Here is a 20435-nt window from a genome sequence, read left to right on the forward strand (position 1 = left end):
AGAAGAGTGAATTCATAATATCTATTTGGTACCATTGTTAGTACATAACTTTCAAATTTACAACATTTAAAAATAAATACAATGAACTATATAAACTATTAAATCCGTGCATCTAATTATTCCCAATGAAAACTACTAGTTATTCCGTATTTCAGGTATGCAAAAAAGGTATGCAAGACTTTCAAATGCTTGTTATCATAGAAAACTTACATCTGCAACACGCTAGACCAGCTTTCATATTTGTGCAGTTTGACCAGAATCAATGTTGTCACCTACAAAAAACTGTCAGCTACAAAATACTGTCAGAAGATCAGCTGTCATTACACAATACTGTCAGTGAATCAGCTGTCATTACACAATATTGTCAGTAAATCAGCTGTCAATATACAATATTGTCAGTAAATCAGCTGTCAATATACAATATTGTCAGTAAATCAGCTGTCATTACACAATACTGTCAGTAAATCAGCTGTCAATATACAATACTGTCAGTAAATCAGCTGTCATTACACAATACTGTCAGTAAATCAGCTGTCATTACACAATACTGTCAGTAAATCAGCTGTCATTACACAATATTGTCAGTAAATCAGCTGTCATTACACAATATTGTCAGTAAATCAGCTGTCAATACACAATACTGTCAGTAAATCAGCTGTCATTACACAATACTGTCAGTAAATCAGCTGTCATTACACAATACTGTCAGTAAATCAGTTGTCTTAAAATAATATGTCAGTAAATCAGCTGTCATTACACAATACTGTCAGTAAATCAGCTGTCATTACACAATACTGTCAGTAAATCAGCTGTCATTACACAATACTGTCAGTAAATCAGCTGTCATTACACAATACTGTCAGTAAATCAGCTGTCTTAAAACAATATTGTCAGTAAATCAGCTGTCTTAAAACAATATTGTCAGTAAATCAGCTGTCATTACACAATACTGTCAGTAATTCAGCTGTATTTACACAATACTGTCAGTAAATCAGCTGTCATTACAAAATACTGTCAGTAAATCAGCTGTCATTTCACAATACTGTCAGTAAACCAGCTGTCATTACACAATACTGTCAGTAAATCAGCTGTCTTAAAACAATATTGTCAGTAAATCAGCTGTCATTACAAAATACTGTCAGTAAATCAGCTGTCATTTCACAATACTGTCAGTAAACCAGCTGTCATTACACAATACTGTCAGTAAACCAGCTGTCATTACACAATACTGTCAGTAAATCCATCTTTATATATGTAAGTGACAGCCAGCCTTTTTTCAAATAAAATACAAACTTTTACTGATATGTTTTAGTAACATGAGGTATAATATAAGAAATAGAGCACAGTTCTTTATAACTCATAATGTTAAAGTGATTTCCCAGTCAACCCAATACATTGAACGAACCTCAGACTTGGGTTTCAGTCCATTAAATATTCATGTTCTAACTGATTAGTGATTATAATGCTATGAGGCCATCAGTACAGTGTACTATTTCTTATAGTTTAACAAATTTACTACCAGAAAACTTTCATCAGACATAATTTGGTAATTGGCTAAAAGACTTCGGAGGAGCAACATCACACTAATGTATCAAGACAGTTGTCAGTCTGACAAGACTGCACAAATAAGGAGACTGGTCTACCGTATAACTGATTACATACATTATAAATGCCAGCACTTGAAAGTGCTGTTATTGTTTCCTGATATTACAACAAAACTTAATGACAGAATAACTGCATGTCCTTACTGTCCATATTGTTCTAGATTTAAAATTATCTTTGCTTTTATAAATAACTCATCTCCTTGGCAATGAGAATAAGATTATCAGTATAAATATATATTGTTACCACATTAACATACAAGTATCTTATGTACAACAGACTTTATGACACAGGTCTTATACTATCTGGCACAACCTAATTGACACTCTAGTGTTTATCTAAATTTTATCTGTGTTCTTTTTTAAGTTCAGTAAGGAATTCTTTGTAATCTATTGCTCCCATTATCACATAAGTACCCATTAATTAGCAGCACATACTCTGAAAAGTTCTATCTTTTGTTACATGAGTCTAAGCAAATCACTGCTGAATTAGAGTTAAAAGTTAGACCTTGACTTATGAGTGGTCTGTCTTATACAGATGAGTAATTACAACAATTCAGTCAAAAATAATAAAACCATTACTAAATATTTCACATTAGTAAACAGTTTCATACATTATAATCATCAATGAAAATGCATGAAAACAAAATTTCATATGTCGTGAATCAAATTTCATATTTTGTCTTGAAACAATTCAAGCAAGTAACTTTTGATAAATAAATTCTCATAAAAACCTCTTTACATTACTGGCAGTCAAAATATATTAGATATTTGAAAAAATATCAACGGTTTTTGTAATGCTTTAAAAACGGTAAAATTCATTGAACAAACTAAACACACAAAAAATCATGAATGTACAAAATGTTTTACAGATATATTCTCTATTATAAATCTAAATCCAATTTTGTCTGTACTCTCCTAATGCTATAACCTTCACTTTGAAGAGTATCTAAATAGGCTAGAATTTTTGTCAATTGCATTGAATGTGCCTCATCAGATTCAACTTTTTTCTTTCCTTCTTTACATATTATTTATGTATCTCTTTTTAAGAAAGAAAATGTGTTCAGTTTTAAATATATTATTATGATAACAAACATGTTATTATTGGCTAAATAATGCTTAATTTTATAACAATGCAGTTAAAATTAGGGAGTAAAAGTATTTTTAATTTGACAAGATCAACCTATATACTTTTGAGAAATTTTTAGTAAAATTAATAAAAATATTTCCTAAAAGGATCGCAAAATTCTCTACAATTAATCCAATTAAATATTCATTTCAAAGGATCCTAAAATTTTCGATAATAAATGATTATCTAATTAAATATTTATGTCAAAGGATCACAAAATTCTCTATAATAAATCCAATTAAAAATTCTTGTCCAAGGATCACAAATAATAAACTACTCTGATTTCAATTCAATAATGGAAAGGGCTATTCTAAAATAGTTTATGTTAGGGGTAATTAGACATAAAGTTTTAAACTCAACCTCTAACCTCCTGATCTTCTTAAATGGACTTGTCCATCTTTGTTTGTCTAGCTTTTTAAAACTGTTCATTATCAAGTTTAGGGATATCAATTGGAAACTTTTAAGTTTATCAGCCAAAAGCATCAAGCAATGGTTAGAATGCATGAACACGCAGACTGGTCTGTCTCTATCTGGTGGCAAAGACTGATCACGTTTGATCACTTTTGATTTCTAGCAGATTAACTGTTTACTTTAGACAACACACTAACTATGCTGCCTTAACATCACTTAGAAATATGAGCTCAAAACGGCTTTAAAGTAATTATTTCTTAAACTACAACAAAAGAAACATTTAAAATATCTAAACATTATACATTCAAATGTTCTCTTCTATGGTATAAGTATTTCTAAATTCGATATAACAATTCAAATCTATTTAAACATCCGATAACAAATCAAGTCTATGGTAATTTGTTCTATATACATGTACAATAAAATGTTAATAGTTAACTATTTCAGATATTTCTTTGTATTAAGATATAATTTATACATAATTCTCTACAAGTAACCATGTAATTGTCATCCCCAAGTTTTACTTGCAGGCTCCCACCCCCCTGTGTATCTTTTAGTATACTACTAGACTGTATCCACCCATGTATAAACTTTTTTTTCGGTACTTAAAAATTCTGAACTGCCCCTGATAATTAACTTGCAAAAAATTGATTTCGTAAAATAAAATTTGCTTAAATTAAAAAAAAAAAGACAACAAACTGGCATGGCATTATCTATCAGGACAGCATTCCTCTCCATCTACCTCCCCATCCTTACCACGTTGCTTGGTTGTAAGCACTAAGGCCATACAAATATTAATACAAGTCAGCCTGCTTGACTTAATTTGTTGTTGATTTGGTTTATCTACTTTCCGTTTTTTGACATCACAAAAATATATGCATTTTGCAAAAAATAGATTAAACCTATTTATTAAAGCGATAGCAAATTAAGTCCTTGCAACTTATATTAATCACTTTCGAGTCTGCTTCCTAGAACCAACCATACTGGTGTTATATGAAGAAATATGGTTGTGACCTGAGTAGGGCTCGAACCCATGATCCCTGGGTTGAGAGACAGGCACCTTAAAATAGTTGAGTATAGTTAATGTTTTTGAAAAATGGTTAATTTGTGTTAAAAATATACTAATATGCATATTTGATAAAGCTAAAAAACAAAACAAAAAAAAACAACAAAAAAGTAGGAAAAAATGTGAGTGTTTTTTTTTATTATGACAGGTTCCACATTGATGATAAAGACTTTTCGAGAGTGTCTGGAAGTATCGGGCATACTTCAAAAATACCACGGGGGGCCCACAAGTAATACCTAGGATGACAATAACCCAACATTATATGTAGCTACCACTACAGCACATCTGAATAAGTTAACAATTCAATACTTATCAGTCATTTGTTTAAAGAAAAATCTTTTAGTGTATATAGTATATACATGTATAGAAGTCCTATTAAATCCATTTTTAGTCAAAACTATGCATGTAATTACATTGTATTTACAATTAAAACAATTGAATATTTTTCTAAAGAAGAATTAACATTTAGAACAAACAGAACAACAAAGAGCATGCACTAGTGAACAGTTTTAACATTAACAAATCCACTTATGTACATTATGATTAGCTGATAAACAAATGTTATGTGAATATTGTTAGACTGGACTATGTCTCCTCATTTTGTGGGCTAGAATGGTCTGCTTGGATGTGGTTGTCTTCATTACTATGGTCAACAATTATCATCTGATTAGTCTCACAATCATCTGTCTCCATTAAATCTTCAGGTCTATCGTCAAGTTCACACTTGACTTCAACATGAGCTGTATACATACTGTGGTCACTAAATGGTTCTACTTCACACTCATTCTCATTTTTACCAAGCATCTTCCCACCCTGATCATCAAGCACTTTCTCACTGTGATCATCTGTAAAATCCTCTTGGTCACTCAGATGCTCTCTATTTGCTTCAGTAAGCATCACTTGACTTTGAGCATCATCTGAGTCATTGGATGCCTCTTTTATCATCACTAAGTTGTTTTCTTCTTCATTCACAATTTCTTCAGCTAAGAACTGGTCTTTCATTTCTGATGTACCTCCTTCTACATTTTGATTGGAATTTTGACTTAAAGGTTCAACAGAATTAATTTGAACTTCAGTTATATCAACAGACTCTGGTAAAACATCGGCAACAATTGATTGGTCATGGAACACATTTGAAAAATTCCCAGAACCAGACAATAAATTTTGTGAATCTAGCGACATCACTGTTCCATTCTGGGAATCAACATTCTGTATAAGAATAGTCATACCGTTTTCATTTTCCACAGATGTCACGGACTGTGCATTAATGTACTCATACAACTCTTGTTCTGAATTAATATTCACTATACCTTGCCATGGGGCATCAGTTACAATAGGGGTGGGATTCACACCCTGAGATCCAGATATGTTGCTTGCTGCCCCTTTTTCATCTATAGAAATAGGGACTGTTTGAAGTTCAGAAGCTGGTACCGTTTGAATTTCAGAAACAGGAACTGCTTGAAGTTCTGACACAGGCACTGTTTGAATTTCAATGATCTGGGGACGTGAGTGTTCAATAATACCTGTATCTGGCACGCTGTTTACAATTGCGTTATTCACATTCACACTATTAACGCTTGGAAGATTAAGTGCTTTAAAATTTGTGGAATTAGATGAAAGTAATATCTGCTGTGTTTGTTGGGGCATTTGTACAACAGATACCGGAACCATGTACTGGCCCTGATTTTGTACCATAGAAATAGCTCCATGTGGTGCCACCTGAACTAATGTCAAAGGTTCAGCCGGGACATTATGTGAAACTCTTTGAAACAACTGCAAAGGCTTTGGTGTTGCCTGTTTAACATTAGCTACATTAACAAATTTAACAGCACTGGACTGTGCACCACTCTGATTATCTTTCTTTAATCCACTAGTTTTTAAAATGTTAGCTTGTCTACGAGCACCGGAATCTTTTTTGGCAACAAGTTTCCTACCTTTAAGAAAACTAGCAACACTACTTTGAGTACTCTGTTCCGGCTTATTTTGAGTTAAAGCTGGCGTATTATTAGGCAAGGCTTGAGGTGCAACTGCCTTGTTCTCCATCTGAAGATATACCATTTTACCATTTACATTCAAAATTTGATTACCAGTCTCTGGTTCAGTTTTTAAAGCAACTTCCTCCTTAATGGCAGTCACCGGAACTTCACTAATTTCGGTTAAAGTCGGTTCTGTATCTAATGATTCAAAGTTCTGTTTGATAAAAATGTATCCATTCTTTTCCATGGTTTTCTGGTTACTTTTTATGAAGTCTTTCAGGTCTTGTTCACTAGAAAAGAAAAATGTGAATCAAAGTTTTTTTCTCAAACAAGTGATGCTGTAAAAAGAAAAAGCATATTCCCACCAAGTTATAATTGTTTTACAACACTAGATAACTGTTTAGATGTGTTAAAATAGACCCCAAAATCAATAGGGGTCTTCTACCCAATATAGACAATCATCCTATGAAGTTTGAACATTTGTGGGCCAAATGGAACTTATGTTATGCTCCGGAAACTGTTTTCAGTTTTAAGGTCATATTGACCTTGACCTTGTGACCCCAAAATCTATAGGGGTCTTCTACCCAATATTGACAATCATTCTATGAAGTTTGAACACTGTGGGCCAAATAGGACTTAAGTTATGCTCCGGAAACTGTTTTCAGTTTTAAGGTCATAGTGACCTTGGCCTTTGACCTTATGACCCTAAAATCAATAGGGGTCTTCTGCCCAATATGGACAATCATCCTATGAAGTTTGAATATTGTGGGCCAAATGGAACTTAAGTTATGCTCCGGAAACCAAATTGCTAACGGACGGACGTTCTCACAGGACAGTAATTATGTGGCTACTCTATTGTTCTCTCTATTGTTCTTTTTAGCCACACAAAAGAAAATAGCCACATAAAAGCATTACGGAATGAATGACATCAAAGAGAAAGAACAGTTACCTATTGTCCCTCTAGCCACATAATTACTCTCCTGTGAGTGCGGACAGACAGACAGACGGACGCCAGGGGGTATAACATAATATGCCCGAAATTCTTTTGGGCATATAAAAACAATGACATCCCTGGGACGGGGCCAGTTTTGACCCCAGGGCTTTAATTTGAACAAACTTTGTAGACACTTACTAGAAGATGTTTCATGCTTAATATCTAAACTCTAGCTATTTCGGTTTTTTCAAAGAAGACTTTTAAGTTTTTGCTATACACATATAAGGAAAATCAATGACCCCCGGGGCGGGGCCAATTTTGACCCCAGGGCTTTAATTTGAACAAACATTGTAGACACTAACTAGAAGATGTTTCATGCTTAATATCTAAACTCTAGCTATTTGGGTTTTTTCAAAGAAGATTTTTTAAGTTTTTGCTATACACATATAAGGAAAATCAATGACCCCCTGGGGCGGGGCCAATTTTGACCCCAGGGCTTTTATTTGAACAAACTTGGTAGACACCCATTAGAACATGTTTCATGCTAAATATCTTAGCTCTAGCTCTTTGAGTTCTTTAAAAGAAGATTTTTTAAGTTTTTACTATATGCATATAGGGAAAATCAATGACCCCCTGGGGCGGGGCCAATTTTGACCCCAGGGCTTTTATTTGAACAAACTTGGTAGACACTCATTAGAAGATGTTTCATGCTAAATATCTTAGCTCTAGCTCTTTGGGTTCTTTAAAAGAAGATTTTTTAAGTTTTTACTATACAGTCTAACTTGCCCATGCGACCACGTGTATTAAGCGACTTTTGTCTTAAACGACCACTTTAAATTCCCCCTGATCATTTTCTCTCTATATCTTTAATGTATTAAGCGACTTTTGCTCAACGCGACCAGCGACCGCTAATTAGTAACCTAATTGACATCAATCTTTTCATTAAACGACCACTTTTACCTGTCAAGTAATTGTGTTTTTAGAGAACGTCACCTCGTTATGTCACAAGTGTCAGCAATCAAAACACAACAATAAACGTGTAAAAAACTCTATCTCCCATACCGTTTTAGCGTATGCAAATGAAGTTAAGTACATTTGTATACGCGTGACGTGTATAATCCAATAATATCGGATAAACAATGCAACGCTCCGCCCATACTGAGATGGTGTATACGCTTCGCTTGTTGACATTTAGACTGCATTGAATTGACCTTGAACTTGATCAGCCATTAAATTAATCGTAACAAATAGATGTAGTTTGCTTATTTCAAATGAAAAAATGCACAACAGAAAACATCTTCACTAATAGGGTTTTCGTGTTGGAGACAAGGAAAAACAACGGAGAAGTTAAAAAATTCTGGAAAAAATGTCAAACATGTACGTAATGGATCAAAACTGTTTTGTCAATAAATATCAGAACGTTATTTTTACATTTGCATCCGTTTAGATTATCGGGGCGTACTTATTATTCAACATTTATATAAAAATGAAGTTGAAAAACAATCCCATCGAATAAAAAAGATGTCATTTATAAATTTTGACTTTTATGTCATGCTGACTGTCTTAAGAGACCGTTTCATTAAGCGACCGTTTTTGGTGTTTCCCTTGCCCGGTCGCTTAATACACGTTTGACTGTATGCATATAGGGAAAATCAATGACCCCTTGGGGCGGGGCCAATTTTGACCCCAGGGCTTTTATTTGAATAAACTTGGTAGACACTCACTAGAAGATGTTTCATGCCAAATATCTAAGCTCTAGCTCTTTGGGTTTTTTAAAAGAAGATATTTAAAGTTTTTCCTTTCGGTTGCCATGGCAACCAGAGTTCTGCATGGAATTAAAATTCTTTGAACAATTTTTTAAAGCTGACCACCAAAGGAGCATTCCTGTGAAGTTTGGATGAAATTGGCTTAGTGGCTTAGTGGTTTATGAAGAGATGTCATTTAAAGTAAAAGTTTACGGACCGACGGACGCCGGACGAAAAGCGATCACAAAAGCTCACCCTGGGCCATCCTTAAAAAAATGTTTGTTTGCAGTAACCCGACCCAGAATTTTCAAGGTGGGTAGGTAGGTCGATTTCTTTTTTTTTTTTTTACTGAACTGTTCTCCCAAATAAGCATGGAATTTCAAAATGCTGGACAATATATGCTTTGATAATCTGGTAACAATTAATAAATTGATAACTGAATTCTAATTTAATAAGACCTACATTTTATTTCTTCTATTAACCTTTAAAAGAACGAAAACAAAGCAGAATTTTCTGATTCAAAATTTTTTTTTTACCCAGACCATGAAAAAAAATTTTGAGTAGGGGCAAATTTTGTGAGTCGGTCGCGTTACTGCAAACGAACATTTTTTAAAGGATGGCCCAGGTGAGCTAACAATGTGGCTATGGAACAAAACCTTTAGAGGACTCTACTGATGTTTATTAAAAGTCATGATATGACTGAATATTTTTTTGATAATTATATAGGTATATATCAACATCTTATGTGCAAAAATTTTAAAAGTTTATTAAAATTCTACTCATTTCATTTCCCAAAATAATCATTTTTATCATACAAAATTACCAAAATTGTAAAAAATGTTTAAAGCTGCATGCCTCCAGATGAGCCAAACTATTGCAAAAATTTAAATAGGAAAAAATGTACTAAGATTTTTTTGTAAAAAGATTAAAGATTCAGGTAATAATTTACATGTTATGTTGGATTAAGGACATACTTTGAAGTATTTATCACCATACTTCTACTGTATTATTAACACAGTAAGGGCTATTTTTGCTTATTTTGACCTAGTATGGAAATTTGTGTGGGTTGCATAATTATGCTGCTTGCATTGTGTAAATTATTTTCTTTGTTCACTATACAATATTTCATTTTTAAATACTAAGAAGATATTTTTTAGTTTCAGTGAAATATGGAATATATTTTCACGAAACATGATAAAATGCCACATATTTTTCACAAGCCGAGACGGCGAGAAAAATATGTGGCATTTAATCATGTTGAGAGAAATTATTACCATATTTCACAAAAAAATAAAAAAAATAACTTTTTTTATCTAATTTCATTATCCAAAAAAATGGTTAGATAAATACCCTTGTTTGCTTGCTATGCGGTCTTATTTTGAGTGTTTTTGCATGTGCTTTTTGGCACACGTAAACAATTCTTTAAACGTCTGTACAGTGTTAATGACTAAATTAAAGATGATAAAGTGTTTGGATTTATTTTCTTAGACCATTTTCTATCTTTGTAGATAGTTTTGAAAACGAAATTCAACAAAAAGTTGTTTTTTATTTATCAGATTTTTCAAACAAAATGGCGAAAGAAGTCCCTTAAAATAAATATCAGTTTTGACTCCACCCACTTTCATATTTATATTTCAAATTTATTTTTAACAAATATGAAATATATTTGACTGATATAGCACCATATTTCATGGGTAAAATTAAATAATTTTTTAATTTTTTTTTTATGAAATTTAGCATGAATCTGGAGGCATACTGCCATTAATGTTTTTGACTGAAATCAGACTAAATATTCCAGTAAAAGATCAATAATACTAACCTGTATTTCTTCTCTTTGGCTTCTTTCTCCTCCTTGGTTTCAGATACAGATTTTGTGCGCGATTTTTGTCTTGTCAAGTACTGATGATCTGCAGATTTATCCGGAATTTCCGGAACTGTCTGAACAGAGGAAACTTTCTCCACTGCCAACTTCACAGGTGGCACTTCTTCCTTTTCCTTTTTTCCTGACCCACATAAACTTACGGCTACTTCTCGATGAATTTCTGTTGCATGTTTCATAAGGTAACGTCTCTGGGCAAATGTGCGTTGACATATTCCACATTGAAATAACTTCTCTGTGGTGGTGTGAATTTTCTGGTGCTGTCTTAAATTACTCTTGTCAGCGAAAGCTTTTTCACAAAATGCACATTTATATGGTCTCTCACCTGAAATTTATTGAGAAAAGAAACCTGACTAAGGTCATGGCTGTTTGATAACCTAAAACTGGGCTTGATTAATCTATGTGTTTGATAGTGAATTTGATAGTTATTTTTTTTTATTTTGATTGGGTTTTATGTCACACCAACACTTTAAAAGTCATATGGCAACTTTCCTGGGCTTTAGTGGTGGAGGTAGACCGAAGTGCCCTCTGCCAATTATGTCACCATAGTCCCTAGCAGGATTTAAACCCACAGTGGTGAAAGGCAAGTGGTTCGAAGTCAGCAAACAAATTTAATGGTAAAATTAAAGCTGGAAAAATATGGCGATTTTCACAAAAGGGTATACAGTAATTAAGTAAAACCCTTGACTGGCAATACAGGCTAGAATAAAGGGCCTTCAAAGAATATTTATCTTTAAACTTGTTTTACCTATTCATACACAGCTATAAAAGTCTCATTAAAAATGTATAATCATAGAAAAAAATAAGAATATTTAATGACCAAAAGAACAGTGGAAATCTTACTTGAAATAACAAATAGTAATTCCCTATCACCATTGCTTATTTATTATTTCAAAATTATAAACAGTAATTTTTTATCAGCACTGCTTATAAATTAATTTAAAATTACAAACTTTAATTCTCTATCACCATGATTGCTTATTAATAAATTTGAAATAACAAACAGTATTTCTCTATTACCAACAAAATTAATGATATATATGACAACCCTGACAACTATACTGACAGAGGCATTAAGTTTAACTTCCTATCAATACCAAATTACTTAACTACAAAATCTCTAGACAAAATAAGACAAGAGCCAGTTGAACCGGGTGATGCTCCTTGAATAGGTTATGGACACAGAAAAGTATACCTTTTGTATGGGCCGGAGGCCTTTTGTACAATAAAGCTATTGAATTTGTAATTCAGTGTTATGTGTCGGACAAAGTTCAAAGTGCAATAATTCATAACATAGCAAGACAGGTATCCTGTTCTTTGCACTGCACTTCTACTCATGAGATCTATCTTCTAACAAAGTTTCTTCAATCTTGTTCATCTTTATTACACTTTCAGAGCTATGACATGGACAATGTTTATAGTGTAAAAAAGAACAAAGGGTAATAACTCCAAAATGAAGCAAGGCAGATTTATGGTTCTTTTGCACTGCACTTTTATTATATGAGATCTATTTACCTAAAAAAGTTTCATACTGATATCAATGAGATATATCTACCTACAAAGTTTAATGTTGATACCTCTTATAGTTTAAGAGTTCTGTCCCGGACAAAGTTCAAAGTGTAAAATTGAACAAAGGGCAATAACTCCAAAGTTAGGCAAGGGAGAGTTACTGTTCTTGTGCACTGCACATTTACCCAATGAGATCCATCTACCTACAACGTTTAATGTTGATATCTCTTATAATTTAAGAGTTGTCTCGGACGAAGTTCAAAGTGTAAAAATTAACAAAGGGCTATAACTAAAAAATTAGGCAAGATATATATAGATATAGTTCTTTTGCATTGCACTTCTACTGAATGACATCTATCTACCTACAAAAATTCAACCGCCTATATGACTGAAATACTGTTGGGAACAGGCATAAAATGAAACAAACAAACAAAACAAATATTCATGTTGATATCTCTTATAGTTTCAGAGTTATGACCCGGACAAAGTTCAAAGAGTAAAAATAAACAAAGGGCAATAACTCAAAAATTAGGCAAGTTCTTGTGCACAGCACATCTACCCTATGAGATCTATCTATCCACAATGTTTCATGTTGATACCTCTAGTTGTTTCAGAGTTATGTCCCTAGTTGTTCCAGAGTTATGTCCCGGACAAAGTTCAAAGTGTAAAAATAAACAAAGCAGATGGACGGACAGAGGGACAGACAAACAAAGCCGTGACTATGTGCTCACTCTTGTGGCAGCATAAAAAAATATTTTATAAAAAAAATAAAATAAAAAATGTTATTTTTTTAATACCTGTATGTACCCTCTGATGGTTTTTCAAAAGCCAGGATCTTGAGAAAGTTTTATTGCATTGTTCACACTTCAAGGACGTAGGATCCTTGGCTGTTTTTGTCCCTAGGGCTTGCATTGGGCCGTCCTGGATCATCAATACATGTACATCATGCATGAGTGAATACTGTCAAGGTTGCTGCAGTCTTTGTCATAAAGGTATCCTCATTTCACTCTTTACATCGTTATAATCTATTAGGCCAAATACCTGAAATGATTTCATATCTTAATATAGCAAATCATATTAAACTGAGACAAAGTATTATAAGTAATAGAAAGAGCACCGAAACACGAGGCTATCTGATTTGTACGAGGGGGCGTAGCCCCCCGAGTATAAATCAGATTGCCGAGTGTTTTGGTGTTCTTTCTCTTTTGTATCATAGTCAAACATAAAAACACGTTCCCTGTTGTCACAATTTTAAACCCCGGGAAAAAGTAACCAATGATCGAGCATCTAAATATGATATTTCTGCCGCTTTCTCTTTCTCTGCCGTCACAATATGTAAACCCCAGCAAAAATGAGCCAATCAACGGGCATGATCTGGAGTGCGGGTAACTGATACCTGCACTCCAGTTACCGCACTGTGCATGTATATGTATACCATTTAACTCTGACACTTTTTCAACAGAAAGGTCCCCAAACTATGATACAAGTAATGAAAAAACAGTCTTTGGAATATACCTTCTGGTTAAACCTGCAGTATTTTACCATCAACATGTTAGTTAAAAACTTGAAGTAATTTGAAAATATTATTGTAATCTATAACTAACAAAGTAATACTTAAATAAATGAAAAGAAAGTACTGTTCAGACTTCCCGAAAGTTGAAAAAAACTGTCAGACATTTGGTCTGACAAACCATGAAAATATGTCGGACCGAAACGAAATCTGTCGGACCAAATAAAATTGATCAAAATCAAAGAATAACTTGTGTTTGTATTTCTAAGACACATTTTGTTTTTAATTTTTTCGCCGTAAAAATCGGCACATTCCTTACAGCGCATTTTCATCTCCTCCCTATCATACACCAACGATTCACTGTCTTGCTTCTATTTTTCATTAAATTTTGTCTCAGATCTATTCTTTTTATCCTTTTACTGCTGTTCTGCCTGTTCCTCTGACGTAGATTTTTAATTTTTCCAAGGTTTGTCACCTTTAGCGACGCCATTTTGTATACATGCGGCTTGGATAAAAGCCGGACAGTCGGACCGATCCGGAGTAAAAACTCGTCGGACCTGATCAAAATTTATCGGACATGTCCGTCGGACCGACGTATTTCGGGAAGTCTGCTGTTTACTTTCTGGTATACAGTTACAGAAAAGTAGACCTTAATTGTACTGCACTCAATCAGGTATCGAAAAATCTTTTCAGATCCACTTGTCCTGCATGCCAAGTACATTTATGCTCAAATTTCTTTTTGTCCTGCATGCTACGCTACTCATCCTGCATTTTGGGCACAGCTTTTAAGATTACAGTCAATGCGAAAGTCAAAATTTTTTCCAGCCACAAGGACTGGGATCATTTGATTTATTTCCGGCCCTGATGATTTTTTCCCAGCCCGGACTCTGAAAGGTATTTTTTGTAGGGGTGGGGGAGGGATATTGCCATAATTATAAACAAAAATATTGAGCAAATATGAAATATCAGATTCAACTATAAGATACTATGAAAAAAATATACAGCAACATAATAAATAAAACATTAGCATAATTCACAAGAAAACGATACATCTTTCAATGGTTTAATTTTGAATATTGGAAAAAAAATATGTTTTGATAAGGAAATTATCCAAGACAAGATGGTGGCTTACAATACTTAGCAAAAACTGGTTGTATCTTGGCATGATTTTGGTTATCTGGGTCTGTGAATACAAGCAAAAATGAAAAAAAATCGATCTTGGAAGTTTTGCATATTTTAGAAGGCCAAAAATTGTTTCAAACTTGCTGAAATTTTATTCGGACATGAGGACTGACTGTATCGAAATTTATCTCGGCCCTCCTGATTTTTAGTTGGCGAGGTCCGAGGAATGACAGACTTTCGCACAGACTGAGATTATAAATTTTGTCAATGCAATAGACCCTCGCCAATGCAATAAACCACTTGAAATTGTTTACATATTGAACCAAAACCAGAAACAAACTTGTATTTCAGGTCATGTGTAAGTCGCCCAATTTATAGAGCATTGTCAGGCACATTCCAGTCTGAGTCATACCTGTATCCAATTAACAATGCGTCAGAGCTTTATGAAGTGCGCAATTTACACATAACCTAAAACACAAGCTAGGTTTCCGGTTTTCCATCATTAAATGTAAAACAGATTATGAGAATTCTAGCATTCTATCACATCGGCAAATTTCCAGCAGGACAGGCATACAACAATTTTGTACTTGTCCTGCATTGATCTCTACTCTCAAGCGGAATTTTTGATCCCTGTCAATTCGGCTCACTATAAATGGAAACAACTAGGTGACGTAGAAAATTTTGAAACTGTTGCTTTACTAATAGAATAAAAGTTAGTACATAGCTGTCTCTGAAGTCTAGAGTCATGTCTATGTCCCAGTGAGGGGTTTGACATGAACGGAAGATAGATCTTTAGACAGTATTTCCTTGCATTAACTTATCTTTACCATAAAGTCTACTTTTATAAATCTGATTTATGCTTTGTGCTATTGATATTATACCTTTAGACAGTGAAAAAAGATGTGACTAAATAAAATGTGCAGCATGAAATACCCAAATATACCCAAATACACCCAAATATACAGGTGACTTATAGGCCCAAAGGTGATTTATAGGCCCATTGGGCCGGGTGTATTTAATATGTTGTATTATTTGAATTTGTAAAATATGTTTACACATGTCACTATAATAAATAAATTACTTACTTACTTACTATACACAAATATTGTCCAAATATACTAAAAGTAAATGTTTTATACATAAAAAAGCTGTTTTTATTATGAATTATAATATACATATATACATTTACTAAGATAAAATCAAACATACCCAAATATACATTTTCCTATTATTGTGTTTTGAACCAAAATTAGTCAAAATATATTTAAGTGCCAAAGCTTGATTCTGAGATATTTTCGTTCTGGGGCAGAATCTCGCATTTTTTGTAGAGGCGAGATATTTCCCAGACAAGGAAATAGCACAATATCTCACCGCTCAGTACAATTAGTTGGACTAGAACCAAAATGTACCCAAATACAGTATAGGGCCTACTCCAATAAAGCTATATAAAACAATAATAATAATAAAAAAATACGATGGACACTTGTATGAAATTTGAACAAAGTTATACCAAAAAAAATTAAATAAATTAATGTCACAAGTTAATTTTTTTACAACATCTGAACTGCCCATTTCAACGGAATGAATTAAAGTTATAACGGCCCAAGTCATACTTTGTTATAAATATTAATTCATTTCCTCATTATAATCTGTATTTATACAAACAAAAATGAATATTGCTATATTTAGGTATATATGGGCAATATTTGGGTGTATTTGGGTATTTTGTGCCACCGAATAAAATATCACAAAATTGTTGGATTTAAAACTAATTAGCACCTTTTTTCCAATTTTTAAGCTGAAGGAGATTCTATTTTTTTATTAATTCAAATACATTAGTCAATATTTGTATTTTAAGTTCAAATGATAAAAAATTGGCCACAAAAAATGAACAAGACTATAAGCTTGCCGTTATGTCAATTCCTTTTCTAAAACTTATTTATCTTTAACACATTAAAAGAAATGTATGCTGATATTAATTTTGGAAAGGAACCCAAAAAAGTCTTTCCTCAAATAATCAATATAAACTATACCGGTAAACTTTGAGTGGCACCAATGGATTTATAATATTTTTCAATTACCCCACCCCTTCAATTTTACTTTTAAAATTGTGAAAACGCACGGTACATCGTATTCTTCGATGAAATCAAAATGTCAATGAAAAATCTCTTACATTCAGGTATTTTACTGTTTCTTTCCTAACATTTGGACCTCAATAAAATTGGAAAACAAACGATTAAAATAATTTTAATTTTGTTTACGCTTGGTTGACCTGACAAATGGCGGCGAATAACCAAAGGGAGGTAAAAATTTACTGTACTGTAATCGTTTACATAACGGTATGAAAACATTTATACGTATCCTCATATTTTCCTTTATCTTTCTTATATGTTATAAGGTGTCATGTTTATCGAAATTATGCGATTTCTAGAGATTAATTTGAGTGAAAAATATTACAAAGGTGCGTTCAGTAATAGAAAATATTGGTTAATCAGGAGTAGATCATAGGGTGACTGGCTATTTCTACCTCTGGACGTTTCGGATTTGATCCTTTTACATCAAGGACTTTTCGGGCCTTAATATTGTACTTTAAAGGAATTAATCAGTATGTGTGACATGACCTTCGTTGGTCTAGCTAAGCTTGGTCGGGCAACTGATCGGATTATCTTGAGTGTTCCAAGACAATTTTTAAGGTGGCACATCAGCGTGCAATCAAGTTTTAACACCATGTGCCAAGTCAAGTCATATTACTTTTAAAAATCAAAACTATTATAATTATGATACATATGTACTATATCTACATCTACATCAATTCTGTTCATGACTAACAGAGATTGATAGTCGAGAAAACGTTCATTTAAAAAAAAATATTATAACTTAGTCATTTCATGGACAGTTTATTTTCGAGAAAAAATATTTGTACAATATAAATATGCTATGTTCGAACTGGGACCAAAAATAAACTTTTTGTCCCAGGTTTAAATCAATATTAAAACCAGACTTATAAAACAGAATGTAATACGTATACAACTCTGCATTAAAACATGACACATATTCATTTTTACTAGAACATTATAATATGTATACATTTATCAAATTAAATTTGACAAAAATATATAATCATATTTTAAAAAATACCGAAAACACCAGGAGTTCGAGGCCGAAAAGTTGAAAACCGTAATATCTAGGATATGAAATGTTTATTAATGCAAAGGGTAATCGGAGGTATTCATATACGTGTATAGATGTAGAATTAAAGATGACAGTAATTATAAAGGCTTACAAGAGATGTAGCATTCAAATATACATGTTTATCTGCAATCTAGAAGACATTGGTGTGGAGAAACGTCAACTGTAACAAACATTAAAGTAGTTTCATGCACATACTTCAGTTGATGTTTGGTCAATTCTTTGATCTCAAATCGCCTTTGCTTGCCATTAATTTTATGATGCAAATAAGATGAAATAAGATGTTCTATAGAGCTATGTCACTCTAATTGAAGTGCTGTCGATTAAATTGTACTTTTTTTTAAAATTCTTCATTCTTTTTTTAGTCAATATAAAAGCCGTTTATGTATTTTTTATAAGACTACTCTAGTCACTGTACTTATGATGAGATAGAGATACGTAACGTGTATGTGTAGTTTTCCACGTGTATTTGTAGTTTTCCCAGGCGTAGGTTAAATAATTGTTTTTCTTTTTATAACACAATGTATTGGTTAAATGTATAGTCGCGTGTTTCATTTACAAACCATTCACGCATTATGTACAAATATATAATAAATAAGTTTTGCTCAAGTCGCCAGGTAGTAATTAAAATTTGAAATTTAAATTCTGTTTAAGATTGGATGGTGAGGTTGGATTGATTGTATACATATTTATTACTGCCGTCTATGGACAGGCTCAAACCAAGTATGAATTATTTTCAATTTTGGGCGTTCTTTAAGGTTTCCAAATTGATGACAAAATTAAGATGTTTAATCACAACAGACGTTGTATATAGAAACAGTTGTTCGCCACTGCAAACATGTATTTTTTCCTCCATAATTAGTGTAGTGATATATAATTAACGCATGACGAAACATTATTCTGTTAAATTTTTGCCTTTAAATAGGTTTCAGCACTTAATCATAAAATAACCACAAAACCACAGACACCAATTCACATACAAACTTATCATTTATTCTCAAGCAATTGCCAACAGCTCAGTCTTACTAAGTGAATTTCAAGTTCCCACCTATAAAAGCTACGTACAATGTCTTCAGATGAAAGAAACACAAAATCAAAATGTCATTTTCTTAATTTTGTAATGTTTTGCTTGATTTATAAAAACTATACTTTTATAAGACTAAATTGACTATTTGACTGAATTTTACTACATTATCTACCACGTCACTGGCGGAGTCAGATCTAATGTTGCACATTTTGCCCTACAGTAAGTACCTCATACATGTTATACAAGTTCAGATCGTCTTACATTAGCGGCGTAGAGTTATTCAAAAACTCATTTTGATCAGATTGACGCCTTATTAATATTCAATTCACCATATATTTGTTCTCTTGACAATAATTCAAGTATTTTGAAAACTTGATATAGTAGCATGTAACAGAATGTGTGCTGCTCTTACAACTAACATTTGCTTAAATTTTATCATACTGAATATAATCGAACGAATTTTAAACGTCTAAACTATATTTCTAATATTGAAAACGTATAGCAAATATAACAAGCATATCATATCATATACGTTTAAAACATATCAATAGATATTATTTGTTTCTCCAAAATTTTAATTATTTTGGACGATTGTTGTAAATGTGGCATTTACTCAATGTATTCAGTAATAAAACAGTGACATTCTCGCTTCTGTAACCCAATGATTCAAACGAGACTAGCTGCACCTCTTATTATGTAGAAAATGTGTCGGGTTTTCGCTTTATTCTATTCGTACCTATATAGTACACAATGAACAATTTGTGTATAATCCTCCGTTGGCATGGTTACATCTACGCAACACATGGTCATTTGATCGTATCACGCAACACTTTTCTTTCTTCTTTTCTTCAATACATTCGTCTATTGAGCAATATTGATCATAATACCATATGAAAAAAACACACAATAGCCTCAATCAGCTTGTTGAGAACCAAGGAGCCTTGTGCTGGAACAATAACATACCAAAGAGTAAAATGAGACAGAAAAAGAATAGTAATAAAAATAAAAAAGAATAAAACAAAAACAACAAAATGAATTCCTTTTGAATTTATATGTAATTAAGTTATTTGACTGTTACCGGATTATAATGACTTTAACATTCATTGCAAGTCAATAAAAACATCGACAAACAATTCTGAAATAACATTGACACTGAATAAGAAACAAATTTGAAAAAAGAAAGAAAACAACTTTAATTTAATAGCAAAAAGGTTTCAGATAACCTTGACATTCAAAACAATTTTAAAATAACATTTGCATTCATTAACAGTATATTTAGACAAAGCATTTTTAAATGCGTAAAGACAATCAAATTTTTAAAAATAATTATCGATAAT

General features: G+C 32.6%; 1 protein-coding gene across 1 annotated transcript; it reads right to left on the bottom strand.

Annotated features, from left to right (window-relative positions):
* Positions 1-7: 7 nt before the first annotated feature.
* On the bottom strand, positions 8-17170 carry LOC132716940 (zinc finger protein 148-like). Its single transcript, XM_060700284.1, has 4 exons — positions 17056-17170; positions 13048-13291; positions 10682-11066; positions 8-6473 (listed from the first exon to the last, which is right to left on the bottom strand). The coding sequence occupies exons 2-4, from the start codon at positions 13199-13201 to the stop codon at positions 4793-4795; spliced, it is 2220 nt and encodes a 739-aa protein (XP_060556267.1). The 5' UTR covers positions 13202-13291; positions 17056-17170; the 3' UTR covers positions 8-4792.
* Between the last annotated feature and the right edge of the window lie 3265 nt (positions 17171-20435).

This window comes from Ruditapes philippinarum, unplaced genomic scaffold (assembly GCF_026571515.1).
Source record: "Ruditapes philippinarum isolate M1 unplaced genomic scaffold, ASM2657151v2 ctg7441_1_1_1_1, whole genome shotgun sequence".
In the NCBI taxonomy this organism is placed as follows: Eukaryota; Metazoa; Mollusca; class Bivalvia; order Venerida; family Veneridae; genus Ruditapes; species Ruditapes philippinarum.

Excerpts from the sequence above, each read along its gene's own strand:
- LOC132716940 (XM_060700284.1), bottom strand. The coding sequence starts at position 13,201 with ATGCATGATGTACATGTATTGATGATCCAGGACGGCCCAATGCAAGCC. Across the intron at positions 11,067-13,047 it reads CCATCAGAGGGTACATACAG|GTGAGAGACCATATAAATGT; the intron begins GTATTAAAAAAA and ends AATAAATTTCAG. Across the intron at positions 6,474-10,681 it reads GCCAAAGAGAAGAAATACAG|TGAACAAGACCTGAAAGACT; the intron begins GTTAGTATTATT and ends TTTCTTTTCTAG.